Source organism: Elephas maximus, chromosome 7 (assembly GCF_024166365.1).
Source record: "Elephas maximus indicus isolate mEleMax1 chromosome 7, mEleMax1 primary haplotype, whole genome shotgun sequence".
Lineage (NCBI taxonomy): Eukaryota > Metazoa > Chordata > Mammalia > Proboscidea > Elephantidae > Elephas > Elephas maximus.
In genome coordinates, this window is record NC_064825.1 from 137,779,118 (window position 1) to 137,798,134 (window position 19,017).

Below are 19,017 nucleotides of genomic sequence, written 5' to 3' on the forward strand. Positions count from 1 at the left end.
CGACAAATCTTACTAAAGGTAATAAAAAAGATAAGAGTGGAAAGTATGCGGGTCTTTTGTGCTGTTTATGGTTTGTTTATGAGAAAGCTTCCCGACACGATGTTTTCCAAGACTGTTCTAGCTATTGTCTTTATACCTCTGGGCCCAGTTGATGTGTCCTGTGAGCCCTTGTGGGTTCAGCTTCAGCTGGGTCACATTTTAGGACAGGGAATAACGGCTCCAATATAATTTCCTAAATCAAAAGCAAAGAGATTTATCGGAAGTTCAAACACTGTTTGAACCGAGAAGCGTTCGGCTTCAAAGATGAAAACAACCCTTCCAAGCAGCCTGCTGGGTACGGGTAACAGGAGTTTAAAAGGGCAAAAACCACCAGTAGGGGGGCATAGCTAAAACATTTCTGATTGTTGACAGCTGGTTTAGTCAGAACAGGGGTTGTGGAAAAGTAAAAGGTATTGTACGGAGGTTCAAAAAACATTTTTCAAGAGAGCTCGAGAGGTATCGGTATCTTTGACAATCTGCTTAACCACCAGGCGGTCCTCTGCTTCACACCTGTGCACGCCAAGTGATCTTAAGGCCATCCTGGCCCAGCCGGCATAGTGGCCCTACAGGGCGGGGTTCGGACTGCCGTCCCTAATCGCTGCACCACCAGGGCTCCAAGGTCGCTTCCCAGAAACAGTCGAGCTAACAAAGTGGGGTCCGGCCTCGGCTGAGCCAAGTGCCGTGAACGTCGGGGCGCTCTCGCAGCAGGGCGCTCTGCTGTGGCGGAGGGGCGCGCGACGCCGCCAGCTCACCCGGAGGCCCACGGAGGTGAGCACGAGGGGGGCCCCGACGAGGACCCGGGGGCGGCCTGGTGGGGAGCCGGCGCCCGGGCCCCTCCTGGGTGGGACCGGGGACGCGCACCGGGCGGGAGCGGCGCCATGGCGCCCTCTACCGGCGGCCGGCGCAGTGCCCGGGCCCGGGGGACCAGCTGCCCCAGGACCAGACGTGGCCGGTGACCCCTCGGATGGGCGGTGCTCAGGGTGCCTGGCGCCGTCAGGTTTGGGCCGGAAGCCCACCCGAACTGCGCTAACTCGAGAGGCTGAAGAGGGTTCTGCCAGGTGATGAGACCTCGCCCTGCAGCCAGCAAGCAACTGGCGATGTGGAGCCTCTGAAAAATTGCAGGCGAGGCCTGATGCGTGATGAGGGCAGCTTGTCAGTTTGGAGGCCCCGGGTGCAGACCGCCGGGCTCACCCTGGCCCAGCAAAGCAGCAGGCTCCAGTCCGGGACTGCACTACCGGCCGAGGGTTCAGATGTGCGGGGGCCTGGCGTCCCCGGGACAACTGGGGGTGTGAGGTCCGGGAGAGGTGGGCGAGGTTAGGGAGGTGGGCGGGGCTTTGGAGGGCTCCCCGGGGGCTCGGTTTCCTCTGGGGTGCACCTCCCTCCGGGGACTGGGCTCTCCTGGGCCATGGAGTGTGTGTGGGGTGGGGGTTCTGGCAGGGATTTTGTAAGTGGACAGTCAGGTCCTGGAGCAAGACAGGTCAGCTGGAGCCACCTCTAGTCCCGTAAAATGTTCCCAGGGCACACCCACGACTTAAATGGGGGTGTGGGTTCATCTGAACTACTTCCTGACCTAATCGGACCCCATCTTACTCTCGGCCCTCCCCCCCCCAACCCCTCAGTAACTTGAGCCTCAGGAATGCATCCCGCCTCCTTAGTCTGTGGCCAATCTCAGTTATCCAAAGCCAGGAAATAGAAACTTCTGAGAATCGAAACTACTGGGGAAAGGAGAGTCTGAAACAGCCACCCCACACCAAACCGTGTCGGCTGCCGGTCATCTTTGGGCACCATGAACCATACTTCCCAACACTTCTTCCCGCACGCCGTCCCCGGCTCGCTCTCAACCTCTGAGACGCTCAAGGAGGAGCACGAGGGGGCCGCGCTGGGGGTGCCCCTCGGCCTGGTACCCCACAACTCGGTGCCCATGACGTCCACCGTGATCAACATCCGCAGCGACACCTCCGTGCCGGACCATGTCGTCTGGTCCCTCTTCAACACGCTCTTCATGAACTTCTGCTGCCTGGGCTTCGTGGCCTTCGCCTACTCCGTGAAGGTGCGTGCAGGCGCCGCTGTGCCAGACACGTGGGGATTCTCCGCGCGGGTGGGAGTGGGCGCTCGGGTGACTTCTGCCAAAAAGGCCCGGGTGAGCGAGGGCATGTGTGTGGGTGTGTTTGTGTGTGTGCGCTATGGGCATGTGTGTGCCGGGCACCTGGCGGATTCTCCAGGAGGATGGGAGTGGGCACTGATTTCGGAGATATTATTGGAGCCGTTAGTCCCTGTCCTTGAGCACAGAGAATGTGACACAGCTGAAGTTGATCTCACAAGGGCACATCAGCTGGGTCCTGTGGTATAAAGACAATGACTAGGACAATCTTAGGAAACATCGTTAAGGAATATTTCATACCCGCACCTGGAATCCACCAGCTGCTCCTTGGAAACCGTATGGGGCAGTTCTACTTTGTCCTGTAGGGTGGCTATGAGTGGGAATCCACTCGATGGCAATGGGTTTTCACACAAACTAATCAAACTGAGCACCAAGGACTTCCCACTCTTAGCTTTTTCTATTAGCATTTCGTGCACAGAAGGTCTGTTGGACCAGGAGCTGTCCTTACTGAAGCCTGTACCAGTCATTGTTAAGAAAGATGATTCAAAATGTAGAATTATGGTGATTTAGTTTTTTTTAGCCAATCTGTGAAAAGCTGAAGCTTTCAATGGCTTTGGCCGTTTGTGATGTTAATATATACTGACGAGACTGGTGATGGACAGACATGGCTCTGGCAGCGTACCAGCCCATGTTCCCTCTTCTGCACTATTCTGTAATATTTCCCTGGACTCGGGCAGACGTTAGCTCTGGCAGTATACTTGTCTGTTTCCCACTTTTGCCTCTTTGAACATGTGCTGAATAAAACCTTTCTTTTTGCTTTTACTAAACTTTGTGATGTTTTACCCTAGAACAGTGCTCAAGGTGCCTTCCTCCTAGAAGGGCCCGGGGCTAGAAAGGGCCCGTGTGTGTACTTGTGTGAATATTTTTGTGTATCTCTCTTGTGTGTGCATTTTGTGTGTGCTTCTGTGTGTGTGTGTGTCTGTATCCTGGGGGATCCTTCCCAGAGGAGGTCAGCGATGATACAGTGCGGGGGGCGGGGAGCGGGGGGGGGCATGGGGATGGTCATGATCAGCCATCGTTCCCACCACTTCCAAAGAAATGTTTCTCACAGTTAACAGAGAAGTTCATCCCTCGCCTCGCCTTAAGCCCCCAGGCTGGCTCCGAAAACACAAAGAACTCTCACTTGGGGACTTGAGGTGGGGGGCAGCAATGGGGCCACAGCAGAGGAAGGAGAAGCCCAGGGCTACCTGGAGGGACTGAGGGGCTGTGAGGAGGTCCCTTCCCCAGCAGGGAAGGACAGGAACTGCCCTGTTCAGGCCTTAGGGAACGGTGGGTGTCCCTGACGTGAGTGAGGGCTGGTACAGGCTGCACTGGGGACAGAGGACCAGGGTAACCTGAGTGCTACCATCAGCTCCTGGCTCCCAGCAGCTCCCCGCAGATACCCTCATCATCTTGTCTCCCCCAGTCTAGGGACCGGAAGATGGTGGGTGACTTGACGGGGGCCCAGAGCTACGCTTCCACCGCCAAATGCCTGAATATCACCGCCCTGGTCTTCAGCCTCCTGTTGGTCATCACTTTAATCATTGGTCTTATTACTCTCTTAATGAGGAGAGCAGCTTAACAGATGATAAAGAACCGTCAACACTATTAGTCGCTGCCCACTGCTGCAGCCCGAGCCCTCCCACTGCTGGCCCTGCATCCTGCCTGTTGACCCCCACCCCCTTTTACAGCAGTTTTCACATTTGTCTCTGTCTATGAATGAATTCAATAAAGTGCCTGTGTGTGTAACAGTGCTGTGACATCGCCTGGGCTGGGGGGGGGGGGGTCTGCCCTGGTTCTCCAGCCTGGTCCTGAGCCTGAGCTGAGGCTGTGAACAGGGCGGGGCTCTCAGCAATACTGTCTCTGGACCAGAGAGAAGGGAGAGCCCTTCCTTCTGCAGGACGCTTCTCTGGCCACGGCTGGGCACACCTAGGGGAAGGTGGGCGGCCCCAGCTGGCTGCACCTCCTGCTCCATGAAGCTGGGACAAGACTGAGATGCAGTGTTGCCAGCCCTCCCTGACTTGGCTGGTGTGGCTCCAGTGAGTCGGGCTGGGGGACCAATTCCTAGAAACAAAGGCTAAAAGACCCTTCAGTGAGGCTCTCTGGCACATTGAGGACACTGAGGAGCTGAGCCTGGGCCTCTGCTGGGTTGGGGGCTGCACATGGGGGGGTGGGGCCATCCTCACCCGGATCCAGGGGAAGAACATGCCTGGGGCAGATATAGAGCAGGGTGGGGAGTGGGCCTGCTGGCTGGGGGCAAGGGCGGATGGTGCACAAGACCCCTCCCTCCACCCCCATTCTGCAGGAGGAGGGAGTCTCCCTGGGGAGGTGTTGAGATGTCTGGAGGACCCAGGCCACCCTGGGACCTTTCCCATGGCCAGCGTTCAGGCTTGTCTCAGAAAGCTGGCCCTTCTGGTACAGATGCACCGCCCTTTGGGGGGATCCCGGCACGTCTGGGTCCTAGCAGAGGGCAGGGTACCAGGTCCTGTCTGCTGAAGCCAGTAGCTTGTCAACCTATGTTTTTTGTGACTATCCTGGACGCCCCCCCCGCCCCGTTTCATCCGTCCTAGAGTAAAAACTCCTGACTCTGTTAGAATAAAATGATTGTAGTGTAAAAAATCACAAACTTTAGTAAAGCAAAAAGAAAGTTTTATTTGGCATATACTCAAAAAGGACAAAAGTGGGAAACGGACCAGCTGCTGCCACAGCCAGGTCTGCCTGGTTCCAAGAATTGGTGAGTCATCAGCATATGTAAAAACACCCCAGAAGGGCAAAACCACTGGACGCTTCACCTTTTCAGATTGGCTAAAAACTGCTAGATCAACGGGATTCTACATTTTGAATCGTCTTTCTTAATAATCGCTGGTGCAGGTTTCAGTAACGACAGTCAGGAGGGTCTTCATTTATCCGACAAATCTTACTAAAGGTAATAAAAAAGATAAGAGTGGAAAGTATGCGGGTCTTTTGTGCTGTTTATGGTTTGTTTATGAGAAAGCTTCCCGACACGATGTTTTCCAAGACTGTTCTAGCTATTGTCTTTATACCTCTGGGCCCAGTTGATGTGTCCTGTGAGCCCTTGTGGGTTCAGCTTCAGCTGGGTCACATTTTAGGACAGGGAATAACGGCTCCAATATAATTTCCTAAATCAAAAGCAAAGAGATTTATCGGAAGTTCAAACACTGTTTGAACCGAGAAGCGTTCGGCTTCAAAGATGAAAACAACCCTTCCAAGCAGCCTGCTGGGTACGGGTAACAGGAGTTTAAAAGGGCAAAAACCACCAGTAGAGGGGCATAGCTAAAACATTTCTGATTGTTGACAGCTGGTTTAGTCAGAACAGGGGTTGTGGAAAAGTAAAAGGTATTGTACGGAGGTTCAAAAAACATTTTTCAAGAGAGCTCGAGAGGTATCGGTATCTTTGACAATCTGCTTAACCACCAGGCGGTCCTCTGCTTCACACCTGTGCACGCCAAGTGATCTTAAGGCCATCCTGGCCCAGCCGGCATAGTGGCCCTACAGGGCGGGGTTCGGACTGCCGTCCCTAATCGCTGCACCACCAGGGCTCCAAGGTCGCTTCCCAGAAACAGTCGAGCTAACAAAGTGGGGTCCGGCCTCGGCTGAGCCAAGTGCCGTGAACGTCGGGGCGCTCTCGCAGCAGGGCGCTCTGCTGTGGCGGAGGGGCGCGCGACGCCGCCAGCTCACCCGGAGGCCCACGGAGGTGAGCACGAGGGGGGCCCCGACGAGGACCCGGGGGCGGCCTGGTGGGGAGCCGGCGCCCGGGCCCCTCCTGGGTGGGACCGGGGACGCGCACCGGGCGGGAGCGGCGCCATGGCGCCCTCTACCGGCGGCCGGCGCAGTGCCCGGGCCCGGGGGACCAGCTGCCCCAGGACCAGACGTGGCCGGTGACCCCTCGGATGGGCGGTGCTCAGGGTGCCTGGCGCCGTCAGGTTTGGGCCGGAAGCCCACCCGAACTGCGCTAACTCGAGAGGCTGAAGAGGGTTCTGCCAGGTGATGAGACCTCGCCCTGCAGCCAGCAAGCAACTGGCGATGTGGAGCCTCTGAAAAATTGCAGGCGAGGCCTGATGCGTGATGAGGGCAGCTTGTCAGTTTGGAGGCCCCGGGTGCAGACCGCCGGGCTCACCCTGGCCCAGCAAAGCAGCAGGCTCCAGTCCGGGACTGCACTACCGGCCGAGGGTTCAGATGTGCGGGGGCCTGGCGTCCCCGGGACAACTGGGGGTGTGAGGTCCGGGAGAGGTGGGCGAGGTTAGGGAGGTGGGCGGGGCTTTGGAGGGCTCCCCGGGGGCTCGGTTTCCTCTGGGGTGCACCTCCCTCCGGGGACTGGGCTCTCCTGGGCCATGGAGTGTGTGTGGGGTGGGGGTCCTGGCAGGGATTTTGTAAGTGGACAGTCAGGTCCTGGAGCAAGACAGGTCAGCTGGAGCCACCTCTAGTCCCGTAAAATGTTCCCAGGGCACACCCACGACTTAAATGGGGGTGTGGGTTCATCTGAACTACTTCCTGACCTAATCGGACCCCATCTTACTCTCGGCCCTCCCCCCCCCAACCCCTCAGTAACTTGAGCCTCAGGAATGCATCCCGCCTCCTTAGTCTGTGGCCAATCTCAGTTATCCAAAGCCAGGAAATAGAAACTTCTGAGAATCGAAACTACTGGGGAAAGGAGAGTCTGAAACAGCCACCCCACACCAAACCGTGTCGGCTGCCGGTCATCTTTGGGCACCATGAACCATACTTCCCAACACTTCTTCCCGCACGCCGTCCCCGGCTCGCTCTCAACCTCTGAGACGCTCAAGGAGGAGCACGAGGGGGCCGCGCTGGGGGTGCCCCTCGGCCTGGTACCCCACAACTCGGTGCCCATGACGTCCACCGTGATCAACATCCGCAGCGACACCTCCGTGCCGGACCATGTCGTCTGGTCCCTCTTCAACACGCTCTTCATGAACTTCTGCTGCCTGGGCTTCGTGGCCTTCGCCTACTCCGTGAAGGTGCGTGCAGGCGCCGCTGTGCCAGACACGTGGGGATTCTCCGCGCGGGTGGGAGTGGGCGCTCGGGTGACTTCTGCCAAAAAGGCCCGGGTGAGCGAGGGCATGTGTGTGGGTGTGTTTGTGTGTGTGCGCTATGGGCATGTGTGTGCCGGGCACCTGGCGGATTCTCCAGGAGGATGGGAGTGGGCACTGATTTCGGAGATATTATTGGAGCCATTAGTCCCTGTCCTTGAGCACAGAGAATGTGACACAGCTGAAGTTGATCTCACAAGGACACATCAGCTGGGTCCTGTGGTATAAAGACAATGACTAGGACAATCTTAGGAAACATCGTTAAGGAATATTTCACACCCGCAGCTGGAATCCACCGGCTGCTCCTTGGAAACCGTATGGGGCAGTTCTACTTTGTCCTGTAGGGTGGCTATGAGTGGGAATCCACTCGATGGCAATGGGTTTTCACACAAACTAATCAAACTGAGCACCAAGGACTTCCCACTCTTAGCTTTTTCTATTAGCATTTCGTGCACAGAAGGTCTGTTGGACCAGAAGCTGTCCTTACTGAAGCCTGTACCAGTCATTGTTAAGAAAGATGATTCAAAATGTAGAATTATGGTGATTTAGTTTTTTTTAGCCAATCTGTGAAAAGCTGAAGCTTTCAATGGCTTTGGCCGTTTGTGATGTTAATATATACTGACGAGACTGGTGATGGACAGACATGGCTCTGGCAGCATGCCAGCCCATGTTCCCTCTTCTGCACTATTCTGTAATATTTCCCTGGACTCGGGCAGACGTTAGCTCTGGCAGTATACTTGTCTGTTTCCCACTTTTGCCTCTTTGAACATGTGCTGAATCAAACCTTTCTTTTTGCTTTTACTAAACTTTGTGATGTTTTACCCTAGAACAGTGCTCAAGGTGCCTTCCTCCTAGAAGGGCCCGGGGCTAGAAAGGGCCCGTGTGTGTACTTGTGTGAATATTTTTGTGTATCTCTCTTGTGTGTGCATTTTGTGTGTGCTTCTGTGTGTGTGTGTGTCTGTATCCTGGGGGATCCTTCCCAGAGGAGGTCAGCGATGATACAGTGCGGGGGGCGGGGAGCGGGGGGGGCATGGGGATGGTCATGATCAGCCATCGTTCCCACCACTTCCAAAGAAATGTTTCTCACAGTTAACAGAGAAGTTCATCCCTCGCCTCGCCTTAAGCCCCCAGGCTGGCTCCGAAAACACAAAGAACTCTCACTTGGGGACTTGAGGTGGGGGGCAGCAATGGGGCCACAGCAGAGGAAGGAGAAGCCCAGGGCTACCTGGAGGGACTGAGGGGCTGTGAGGAGGTCCCTTCCCCAGCAGGGAAGGACAGGAACTGCCCTGTTCAGGCTTTAGGGAACGGTGGGTGCCCCTGACGTGAGTGAGGGCTGGTACAGGCTGCACTGGGGACAGAGGACCAGGGTAACCTGAGTGCTACCATCAGCTCCTGGCTCCCAGCAGCCCCCCCCCCAGATACCCTCATCATCTTGTCTCCCCCAGTCTAGGGACCGGAAGATGGTGGGTGACTTGACAGGGGCCCAGAGCTACGCTTCCACCGCCAAATGCCTGAATATCACCGCCCTGGTCTTCAGCCTCCTGTTGGTCATCACTTTTATCATTGGTCTTATTACTCTCTTTATGAGGAGAGCAGCTTAACAGATGATAAAGAACCGTCAACACTATTAGTCGCTGCCCACTGCTGCAGCCCGAGCCCTCCCACTGCTGGCCCTGCATCCTGCCTGTTGACCCCCACCCCCTTTTACAGCAGTTTGCACATTTGTCTCTGTCTATGAATGAATTCAATAAAGTGCCTGTGTGTGTAACAGTGCTGTGACATCGCCTGGGCGGGGGGGCGGGGGGGGTCTGCCCTGGTTCTCCAGCCTGGTCCTGAGCCTGAGCTGAGGCTGTGAACAGGGCGGGGCTCTCAGCAATCCTGTCTCTGGACCAGAGAGAAGGGAGAGCCCTTCCTTCTGCAGGACGCTTCTCTGGCCACGGCTGGGCACACCTAGGGGAAGGTGGGCGGCCCCAGCTGGCTGCACCTCCTGCTCCATGAAGCTGGGACAAGACTGAGATGCAGTGTTGCCAGCCCTCCCTGACTTGGCTGGTGTGGCTCCAGTGAGTCGGGCTGGGGGACCAATTCCTAGAAACAAAGGCTAGAAGACCCTTCAGTGAGGCTCTCTGGCACATTGAGGACACTGAGGAGCTGAGCCTGGGCCTCTGCTGGGTTGGGGGCTGCACATGGGGGGGGGTGGGGCCATCCTCACCTGGATCCAGGGGAAGAACATGCCTGGGGCAGATATGGAGCAGGATGGGAAGCAGGCCTGCTGGCTGGGGGCAAGGGCGGATGGTGCACAAGGCCCCTCCCTCCACCCCCATTCTGCAGGGGGAGGGAGTTTCCCTGGAGAGGTGTTGCAACAGGGGTTATGTCTGATAGCTGATCCTGTCTGCTGAAGCCAGTGACTTGTCACCCTATGTTTTCCATGCCCATCCTGGACTCCATCCTTCCCCCCACCTTTCAGCCCCCTTCTCCCCTAGTGGAGGGGTGCTCTGCAGCGACAACGGCGCTGCATATAATACCCGGTCACCCTGGAGTTCCATGGATGTGAGCACAAGCGGAGAAAGGGCACACTGGCCACACCTGTGGGACAAGGAACACACATTGGGTGGGAGAGGTGCTGTGGTGCCTTCTGCTAGTGGCCAGCACAGCCCCTACGTCTGGGGGACCAGCTGCCCCAGGACCGGTCCTGGGTGAATGGTGGGATCTAACGCCCCCTCAGATGGGAGACACTCAGGATAGCCTAGTGCGGTCAGGTTTGAACCAGAAGCCCACCTGAGTTGCGCTAACTTGAGAGGCTGAAGAGTCCTGGCAGGTGACAAGACCCCCTTGTGCAGCCAGCAAGCAACTGGCCCTGTGGAGCCTTTCAAGAACTGCGGGCAGGCCTGATGCGTGATGAGGGCGGACTTGTCAGTTTGGAGCCCCCAGTGCAGACTGGAAACCCTGGTGGTGTAGTAGTTAAGTGCTATGGCTGGTAATGGAGAGGTCAGCAGTTGAAGTCCACCAGGTGCTCCTTGGAAACTATGGGGCAGTTCTGATGCACTCCATAGCAACAGCTTTGGGTTCTTTTTGGGTTAGGTGCAGACCACCGGGCTCACCCTGGCCCAGCAGAGCAGCAGGCTCCAGTCTGGGACTGCACCACCGGCCGGGCAGAGGGTTCAGATGTGCGGGGGCCCGACGTCCACAGGACAATTGGGGGTGTGAGGTCCGGGAGAGGTGGGCAAGATTAGGGAGGTGGGCGGGGCTTTGGAGGGCTCCCCGGGGGCTCGGTTTCCTCTGGAGTGCACTTCCCTCTGAGGGCTGAGTTTTCCTGGACCGTGGAGTGTGTGTGGGGTGGGTGGGGGACCTGGCAAGGGTCTGGAAAGTGGACAGTGAGGTCCTGCAGCAGGCCGGGGCCGGAGAGAGGCCAGCGGGGGCCACCCCTAGTCCCGTAAAATGTTCCCAGGGCCCACCCACGCCTTAAATGGGGGTGTGGGTTCGCCGGAACTATTTCCTGACCTAAGGGGACCCCACCTTAGCCTTCAGCCTTCCCCGCCCCTCCTCCCGCCCCCGGAGTAACTTGAGCCTCAGGAATGCGTCCCGCCTCCTTAGTCTGTGGCCAATCTCAATTATCCAAAGCCAGGAAATAGAAACTGCTGAGAAATCGAAACTACTGGGGAAAGGAGAGTCTGAAACTGCGACCCCACACCAAACCGTGTCGGCTGCCGGTCATCTTTGGGCACCATGAACCATACTTCCCAACACTTCTTCCCGCACGCCGTCACCGGCTCGCTCTCAACCTATGAGACGCTCAAGGAGGAGCACGAGGGGGCCGCGCTGGGGGGTGCCCCTCGGCCCGGTACCCCACAACTCGGCGCCCATGACGTCCACCGTGATCAACATCCGCAGCGACACCTCCGTGCCGGACCATGTCGTCTGGTCCCTCTTCAACACGCTCTTCATGAACTTCTGCTGCCTGGGCTTCGTGGCCTTCGCCTACTCCGTGAAGGTGCGTGCAGGCGCCGCTGTGCCAGACACGTGGGGATTCTCCGCGCGGGTGGGAGTGGGCGCTCGGGGTGCTCTCCTCCCAGACGGGCCTGTGTGGGTCCATGTGTGAATGTTTTTATGTGTGTGTTTCTCTCGTGTGTGTGTGCTTCTGAGAGAGTATGTGTGACTGTGTCTTGGGGGGTTCCTTCCCAGCGTAGGTCAGGGATGACGCTTCAGGGATTGCATGGGGATGGTCGTGATCAGTCCTTGTTCTCACAACTTCCAAAAAAATGTTTCTTACAGCTAACAGAGAAGTTCATCTCTCTGGTTAGGCCCCCAGACTGACTCCAAAAACGCAAAGAGCTCTCACTCGGGGACCTGAGGGTGGGGGGCAGCGCTGGGACCCCAGCAGATGGAGAGGAGCCCGAGGCTCCCTGCAGGGACTGAGGAGCTGTGAGGAGGTCCCTCCCCCAGCAAGGAGAGACAGATGCTGTCATGCTTGGGCTCTAGGGAGCTGTGGGGGTCCCCCATGTGGGCGAGGGCCAGTGCAGGCTGCACTGGGGATGGAGAACCAGGGGGACCTGAGTGCTGACGTCAGCTCCTGGCTCCCAGCCGCTCCTTCCCCAGGTCCCCTCATCATCTTGTCTCCCCCAGTCTAGGGACCGGAAGATGGTGGGCGACATGACCGGGGCCCAGAGCTACGCGTCCACCGCCAAGTGCCTGAATATCATTGCCCTGGTCTTCAGCCTCCTACTGGCCATCGGGTTCATCATTCTTTTAGCCACTGGTGCGGTGGTGAGCCTCCAAGCCATTTCACAGATGACAGAGAACCATGGGGGCTACTAGTCGCTGCAGCCGGAGCCCTCCGGCCCCCCACCGCTGGCCCTGCATGCTGCCCCACCCCCTTTTACAGCAGTTTTCACATTTGTATCTGTCTATAAATGAATTCAATAAAGTGCCTGTGTGTGCAACAGTGCCGTGACATTGCCCGGGGAGGGGGCCCTGCCCTGAGTCTCCAGTCTGGTCCTGAGCCTGAGCTGAGGGGGTCGCCCCACCTTGTCCCACCACCAACCAGGCTGGGCTGAGAAAGCAGGGCACACCCTCAGGCCTGGCTGTTCTGGCCTCAGGTGGGGCTGTAGCTGGGCTGGCATCCTTGGTGGGGGTCCCTTCAACCCTGAGGTCTGAACCCTGATGCGGGGAGATGGCACTGGGAGCACAGGACCCTTGAACCCAATGATGCCCCCCTGGCCTCACAGGGCACAGTGGACCCTGACTCAAGCACTCTGTGGGATGTTTGGGTCAAGGGGTCACCTCTCTTTGAGTACACCTGGACAATAGCCGTTCTGATATGGCTGTGAATGGGGTGGGGCTCCCAGAGATCTGTGGTCTCTGGAGTAGAAAGAAGGGAGAGCACCTGCTTCTAAAGGGTCCTCTGGCCACTGCCAGGGACACCGAGGGGAAGGTAGATGGCCCCAGCTGGCTGTGCCTTTTGCTCCGTGGCACTGGGCTGAAGCAGAAGCTCCTCCTGACTCAGCTGGTAGGGCTGGTGGACGAAGTCCTGGAACCAAAGGCAGGTGGCCCCTGCAGGGAGGGTCTCCAGCAGATAGAGGACACAAGCACTGGGCTTTGGTCTCTGCTGGGATGGAGGCTTCAAGTCAGGGAGGTGGGGCTGTCCTTGCTCAGACCCAGGGGAAGAACCTGCCTGGTGTAGACATGGAGCAGGGTGAGGAGTGGTCTGCTGGCTGGGGCACTGGCAAATGGTGCTGGCCATAGCCTCTCCTTCCACACCCTGAAGGGCAGGCTCCCTGGGGAGGTCGTGAGATTTCTGGGGGGCCCAGGTCATACTAGGATCCTCCCCATGAGGGCACCTTCAGGCTGGTCTCAGGGGGTGGGCCCTCTGACACAGATGCCCAGTCCTTTGGGGGGTGTCCCAGCACACCTTGAGTTCCAGCAGAGGGGACCATGACTGGTCCTTTCTGCTGAAGCTCTTGGCTTGTCCTCCTGTTTCTCCTGGAGAATCCCGGGTCTATCCTGGACCCTACCCCCTCACCTTTCGTGCTCGTTCCCCCTCCCGCAATGCCGTACTCCAAGACCCCTCCCATGGGTGGACACCCTGCTGTGGCCGAGGGGCACACACAGTGGCACTCTCTGCTGTGAGAGACAGGGAGGCCTGACCAGGATGGGGAGATGAGACAGTAGGGAGAGGGCTCAGACAACCCTGCCTGGGTGAGGACCCAGAACGTTCTCTGAAGAGGGAGCGGGGCTGTGGCGTCTTCTACTGGTGGCCAGCCAGCCCCCTGGCCTGGGGGACCAGTTGCCCCAGGATTCAACCCATCCAGAATGGTTGGGTCCAATGTCCCCTAGGAAGGGCCTGGCACTGTCGGGTTTGGGCTGGAAGCCCACCTGAACTGCACTAACTTGAGAGGGTGAAGAGGGTCCTGCCAGGTGATGAGACGCCCCCCTCCTGCAGCCAGCAAGCAACTGGCAATGTGGAGCCTCTGAAAAATTGCAGGCGAGGCCTGATGCGTAATGAGTGCGGACTTGTCAGTTTGGAGGCCCCGGGTGCAGACCACCGGGATCACTCTGGCCCAGCAAAGCAGGAACTGCACAACTGGCCCAGGGTTCAGATGTGCAGAGGCCCAGAGTCCACGGGACAATTGGGGGTGTGATGTTGGGGGACACGTGGGCGAGGCTAGGGAGGTGGGTGAGGCCGCAGAAGGTGGATGGAGGTGGGGGGTAGGAGGACCGGACCTAGGAGGTGATAGGGATGGGGGAAGAAGAGGGGTGGGGGGAGGAGGGGCAGGGAAGTGAAAGGGTTGGGGAGGTGGGAGGCACAGGAAGACGTCCCTTAGAGAAAATAAACTTCCCGCTCTTCCCCCTGATGAGGTCTGGGGAAGACAGGGACAGGCCTCCCTGAGATCCTGCAGTCAGGGTATCCCCCGGGGTGGGGGGGAATGAGGGCGGAGAGGAACATGGAGCTGCACCTCCTGGCCCCGGACTCTTCGGGTCTCTGTGCTTGCTACCCAAGCCGGCAGTGGCCTTGAAATGCCCTCTGCTGGAAGGCAGTCAGGGCCCAGGACCGACCAAGGCAGGAAACCGCCCAAACACTCTGGGTCCTGAGAAATGTGGTGTACTCCCTCAGAAGGGAAGGGTGTGGCCGGTACGCCTCCCCTCAGGAAGCTCCAGACAGCCCCTTGGGCCGGCTCCAGCCTCGGCATCCTGGGACTGTTTGGAGATTGGAGGTGGAGGGGGGGGGGTTCCTGTGGGAAAAGGGACAGGGAAATGGTGGAGCTGGAATATTCTAGGTTGTGGTAAGTACGTGGGCTACAAGGGGGTGCGGGGGGGGGGTGGCAATCTGTGTACAGAAATTCCAGGTAAAAAAGGGGAGGTAAGTATGGGAGGGTAAAGGTAATGAAATGGCAGAACATGGTAACTGTTGGGGGGCTTATTTTACTAGTCTGCTTGCTGTGTAGTGTTAAAAATTTTGCATAATAAAAGAACAGTGGAGCTGCAAAGGGCGAACTCCCAACTAAAGGAGGTATACTTGGCCAGCCAGCGGCTGGTGAAGGTGAGGACCCTGGACAGGGCCCCTGACTCGCAGATGGCATCTGGGCTGAGGCACTGGAATCTTGAGTCCCTCAGCCCCCTGACCCCTCTGAGCTGCCCAGGCCCCTTTCCTGTTAAGAGCTCCGCCCGCCTGCCCCAGGCTGCAGAGATCCCACCCCCATGTTCCTTGCAGCGTGCTCTCTCTCTGTCAGTGCCTGCCCTGGGACTCCTGACATTAGCTCAAAGCAGGGTTGAGTGACAACGGGACCCCATGGAGATGGGCTTTCTGCCATCACCATGTAGCCTCAAACTTCACTCACTGTTAATGTGTGGATCCTACTGTTGATGTGAGCCACTAACTTCCCACACTCATGGGGAGGCTGTGAGGCTTCAATATTTTAGGGAACCTAGATTTCTGCATACTTTTAAAAGCCACCACAGGCCTATGAGAGAAGAAAGTGATTAAATTCCAAGGAGCTGCAGGACCTGGCCCACATGTGCCAGGAGGGAGGCCACGGGGCCGGACTCAGGGTGGTGGCTGCTGAATAGACAGAGGTAATCGATGTGGAAGCACACTCTGGAATTCAGGCTTAACACCGTGTGACACCCCCTCCCCAGGCGGATCCGAGAAAACCGGAAAAAGCCACGCCCCCACTAATGAGATGGCAGTGTCGGAGCGGTCGCACACGGTCGGGAGGGGACCGAGAGGTCCGGGAAGAGGAAGTGCCGGAGCTGATAGAGCCGGAAAGGCCCAACCCTGACCGCGCCGGCCATCCGAGGGGACGTCCCACCCGCCCCCCACGCGGGCCTGGTCCCCCGCCGGCTCGTCCACAGACCCGGGCCCGCGCCGGCCGCGCGCAGGGGCGTCGTTGCCCGGCTCCCTCTGCCCAGCGCGTTCTCTGTTCCCTCGCAGTCGGGGTCGGGCGTCGCCCCTCGTTCTCACCCCAGAGTATGCACAGGAAGGCGGGCGCCCCTCCCACAGCGGAGCGCCCACCAGAGGGAGGGGCCCTGGAGTTAGGGTGCTGCGTGGGAAGGGAGTGAATGGTCGGACCTGAGGCGGGGTCCACGATGCGGCCTGGAAGCACAGGGGGAACACAGACACCGCAGACGTCGTCCCCTCCGATAGTACCCAGACATGGCCGGATCCTCCATGACCTCCTGGCGAGGTCAGAGTGAGAAGGACCCAACCCCTCAGACCAGCCTGAGGGTGGGTCTGGACCTCCCAGACACCTCACTGCCTCCCCAGGGAGCCTGCCCCCCTCCCTCACTCTGCAGGACATTGAGAGAAGCCACCTGTGCCCATTGGCCTCTGCCCCAGCCAGCAGGCCTGCTCCCTCTGGGGGACCAAGAAGGAATATCTGCCCAGGGCAAGTTATTCCCCTGGATGTCTCCACCAAGGTGCAGCCCCACCCCAGCAGAAGCCCAGGCCCAGTACCTCAGTGTCCTCAATGTGCCAGAGACCCTTCCTGGAAGCACTGCTCCCCCTGCACCCCGCCATATTTGGTTCCAGGAATTGGTCCCTCAGCACTCAGGGTTTCTGTCCAAGGGGCTGAGAGACCACCAGGACTGACCACTGGTTCCACAGACACCTTACAACTGAGGGCTATGCCCACCACCAGGCCCTGGCTGCTCCTCACAGGAGCAGGGACAGGGTAGTCGTGCCCACAGGAGGCAGCAGACCAGGAAGGGACAACAGCTGGGTGGCCCAGGAGGGGCAGCGAGGGCCAGGCTCCATCAGATCTATGCACCTCCAGACCCAAGAGTCACAGTGCCTTCCAGGGGATGGGAGGGTGCTGAGATACACACCCAGCAACCGGCTGACAGTCGGGGGTCTTCCTTGGGGCCAGGAGTGTTCTGTACCCAGTGCTGCCCCCCAGAGAAGACCACCCTGTATCACGGTTCTGACCTCAGGGTTGGAGGGACCCGCATTCAGTACCCCAATCCAGCTACAGCCCCACCTGAGGCCAGAACAGCCAAGCCTGAGGGTGTGCCCTGCTTTCTCAGCCCAGCCTGGTTGGTGGTGGGACAAGGTGGGGCGACCCCCTCAGCTCAGGCTCCGGACCAGACTGGAGACTCAGGGCAGGGCCCCCTCCCCGGGCAATGTCACGGCACTGTTGCATACACAGGCACTTTATTGAATTCATTTATAGACAGATACAAATGTGAAAACTGCTGTAAAAGGGGGTGGGGCAGCATGCAGGGCCAGCGGTGGGGGGCCGGAGGGCTCGGGCTGCAGCGACTAGTAGCCCCCATGGTTCTGCGTCATCTGTGAAATGGCTTGGAGGCTCACCACCGCACCAGTGGCTAAAAGAATGATGAACCCTATGGCCAGTAGGAGGCTGAAGACCAGGGCAATGATATTCAGGCACTTGGCAGTGGACGCGTAGCTCTGGGCCCCGGTCACGTCGCCCACCATCTTCCGGTCCTTGGACTGGGGGAGACAAGGTGATGAGGGGACCTGGGGAGGGACCGGCTGGGAGCCAGGAGCTGATGGCAGCACTTAGGTCCCCCTGGTCCTCCATTCCCCGTGCAGCCTGCACTGGCCCTCACCCACATGGGGGATCCCCACAGCTCCCTAGAGCCCAAGCATGACAGTACCTGTCCCTCCCTGCTGGTGGAGGGACCTCCTCATAGCCCCTCAGTCCCCCCAGGGAGTCTGGGGCTCCTTTCCCTCTGCTGGGGTATGGCGCTTTCCCCCCAGGTTCCCAAGTCTGTGCACGTGGTGTTTTCTGAGCCAGCCTGGGGGCCTGTGGGATGAATTTCTTTATTAGCCTGTGAGGGAGGGAGAAGTCCTTGGGGCCATGGGAGTAAAGGCTGACCATGGCTATCCCCATGCTCCCCCTGCAGCGTCACCATGAACCTATGCTGGGACTGACTCCCCAAGACACAGACACACAGACACATAAAAGAGAGACAGACGCACACATATACTCAAGGACACAGATCCTTGCTCACCCCAGACCTGTGTGGGCAGTGGGCAACCCGAGTGCAACTGACGCTCTCGTGGAGAATGACACATGCACCTTCACAAAGTAGGCGAAGGCCACGAAGCCCAGGCAGCAGCAGTTCATGAAGAGCTTGTTGAAGAGGGACCAGACGACGTGGTCAGGCACGGAGGTGTCGCTGCGGATGTTGATCACCGTGGATGTGATAGGTGCAGAACTGAGGGGCGCCCCCAGCACAGCCACTTCATGCTCCTCCTTGACCATCTCCTGGGTTGGGGGGAAGCAGTGCTGTGAGCTTGAAGGAGGGTTTGAAAGTGCGCTTTTTGACGCTGAGACCAGTTGTTAGTGAGGTCCAATGCTGAGATCCTACCTCCCAGGGCCCTCCCTTTCTGAAGTAGTTTGCATTTTTCCAAAGTTTCTATTTCCTGCTGTTTTGTAAATTGAAGAATTGGCCAGAAACTAAGGAGGGCGGAACAAGTTCCTGAGGCTCAAATTACTGTCAGGCTGGGTGAGAGGAAGGGCTGAGGGCTATGGGGGAGGTGGGGACTGTTAGGTCAGGAAGTTACTTGGCTGCCCCCCAGCTTCCCCTTCAGGGTGTGAGCGGGCCCTGGGAACAGTTTCCAGACTGGGGGTCACCACTGTACACTTCCCCACTGTCCCTCAGCCTGCTGTGTGTCCTCACTGTTCCCTTGCAGGGCCCCTGCCAGGCCCCCACACTCCGGATGCCCTGAGGGAGGTGGACCCCCAGAGGAGGCTGAGCCTCTAGAGGAAGGTGGACCCTCAGAGGGACTCCTCCCAAGCTCACACTCACCTGGCTCAGGTCTCCCTTGCTGCAATCCTTTGCCCTTTCCTAGGGCCAAAGTCCATGCTCCAGGTGGGGATTCAAGAGTCCCTAAAACTCAGTGTGGCTCCTGGTTACAGGTCAGAGATTCAGGACCAAGGCTGGCTTCCTCACAGGAACCCCCAGACCCCCGCCCAGGGTCCCTGGGAATGGGGTACGGGACACCTCCTGACGAGAGGAGGAGCTGTGGTGGGTGGCAGGGATGGACCAGGGGGAACACAGGGCCTCAAGGTGTACCCCCCTCCCTCTGCCCCTCATCATTTATGCAGGTGTGTGGTGGGGGTGCTCCGTGGCTGTCAGGCTTGTGCCTCCCTTTTCAGGGGGAGGCTGTGTCAGCTCAGAGCCAGCACAGGGGCATCTGATCACCCACAGGGCCAGGTTGTCCCCCTGCTGTCTGAGCCTTTACCTGCCTAGAGATTGTGTGGGGTGTGTGTCCTGTTGCAGACCTATCGTCCTTCACCTGGAGGCACA

The 19,017-nt window shown here is 58.4% G+C and overlaps 2 protein-coding genes and 2 pseudogenes across 7 annotated transcripts; 3 read left to right on the forward strand and 1 right to left on the reverse strand.

The window, feature by feature from the left end:
• The first annotated feature begins 1,662 nt into the window (after positions 1 to 1,662).
• LOC126081253 (interferon-induced transmembrane protein 3-like) lies at positions 1,663 to 3,928 on the forward strand. The gene is made up of 2 exons (XM_049893018.1): positions 1,663 to 2,089; positions 3,606 to 3,928. The coding sequence occupies exons 1-2, from the start codon at positions 1,826 to 1,828 to the stop codon at positions 3,759 to 3,761; spliced, it is 420 nt and encodes a 139-aa protein (XP_049748975.1). The 5' UTR covers positions 1,663 to 1,825; the 3' UTR covers positions 3,762 to 3,928.
• A 2,827-nt stretch (positions 3,929 to 6,755) lies between these two features.
• LOC126081252 (interferon-induced transmembrane protein 3-like) lies at positions 6,756 to 9,008 on the forward strand (annotated as a pseudogene).
• Positions 9,009 to 10,873: 1,865 nt separating this feature from the next.
• LOC126081251 (interferon-induced transmembrane protein 3-like) lies at positions 10,874 to 12,187 on the forward strand (annotated as a pseudogene).
• Positions 12,188 to 16,874: 4,687 nt separating this feature from the next.
• Positions 16,875 to 18,152, reverse strand: LOC126081249 (interferon-induced transmembrane protein 3-like). 6 transcript variants are annotated; one of them, XM_049893013.1, is made up of 3 exons: positions 17,784 to 18,140; positions 17,359 to 17,507; positions 16,875 to 17,191 (listed from the first exon to the last, which is right to left on the reverse strand). In XM_049893013.1, exons 1-3 carry the CDS (start codon positions 17,967 to 17,969, stop codon positions 17,161 to 17,163), a joined length of 366 nt encoding a protein of 121 aa, XP_049748970.1. In that variant the 5' UTR covers positions 17,970 to 18,140; the 3' UTR covers positions 16,875 to 17,160. The 6 variants fall into 6 exon arrangements, with proteins under 6 accessions (XP_049748970.1, XP_049748972.1, XP_049748969.1 ...); XM_049893015.1 differs by having other exon boundaries at positions 17,716 to 18,127; XM_049893012.1 differs by having other exon boundaries at positions 16,875 to 17,507; positions 17,784 to 18,152.
• Between the last annotated feature and the right edge of the window lie 865 nt (positions 18,153 to 19,017).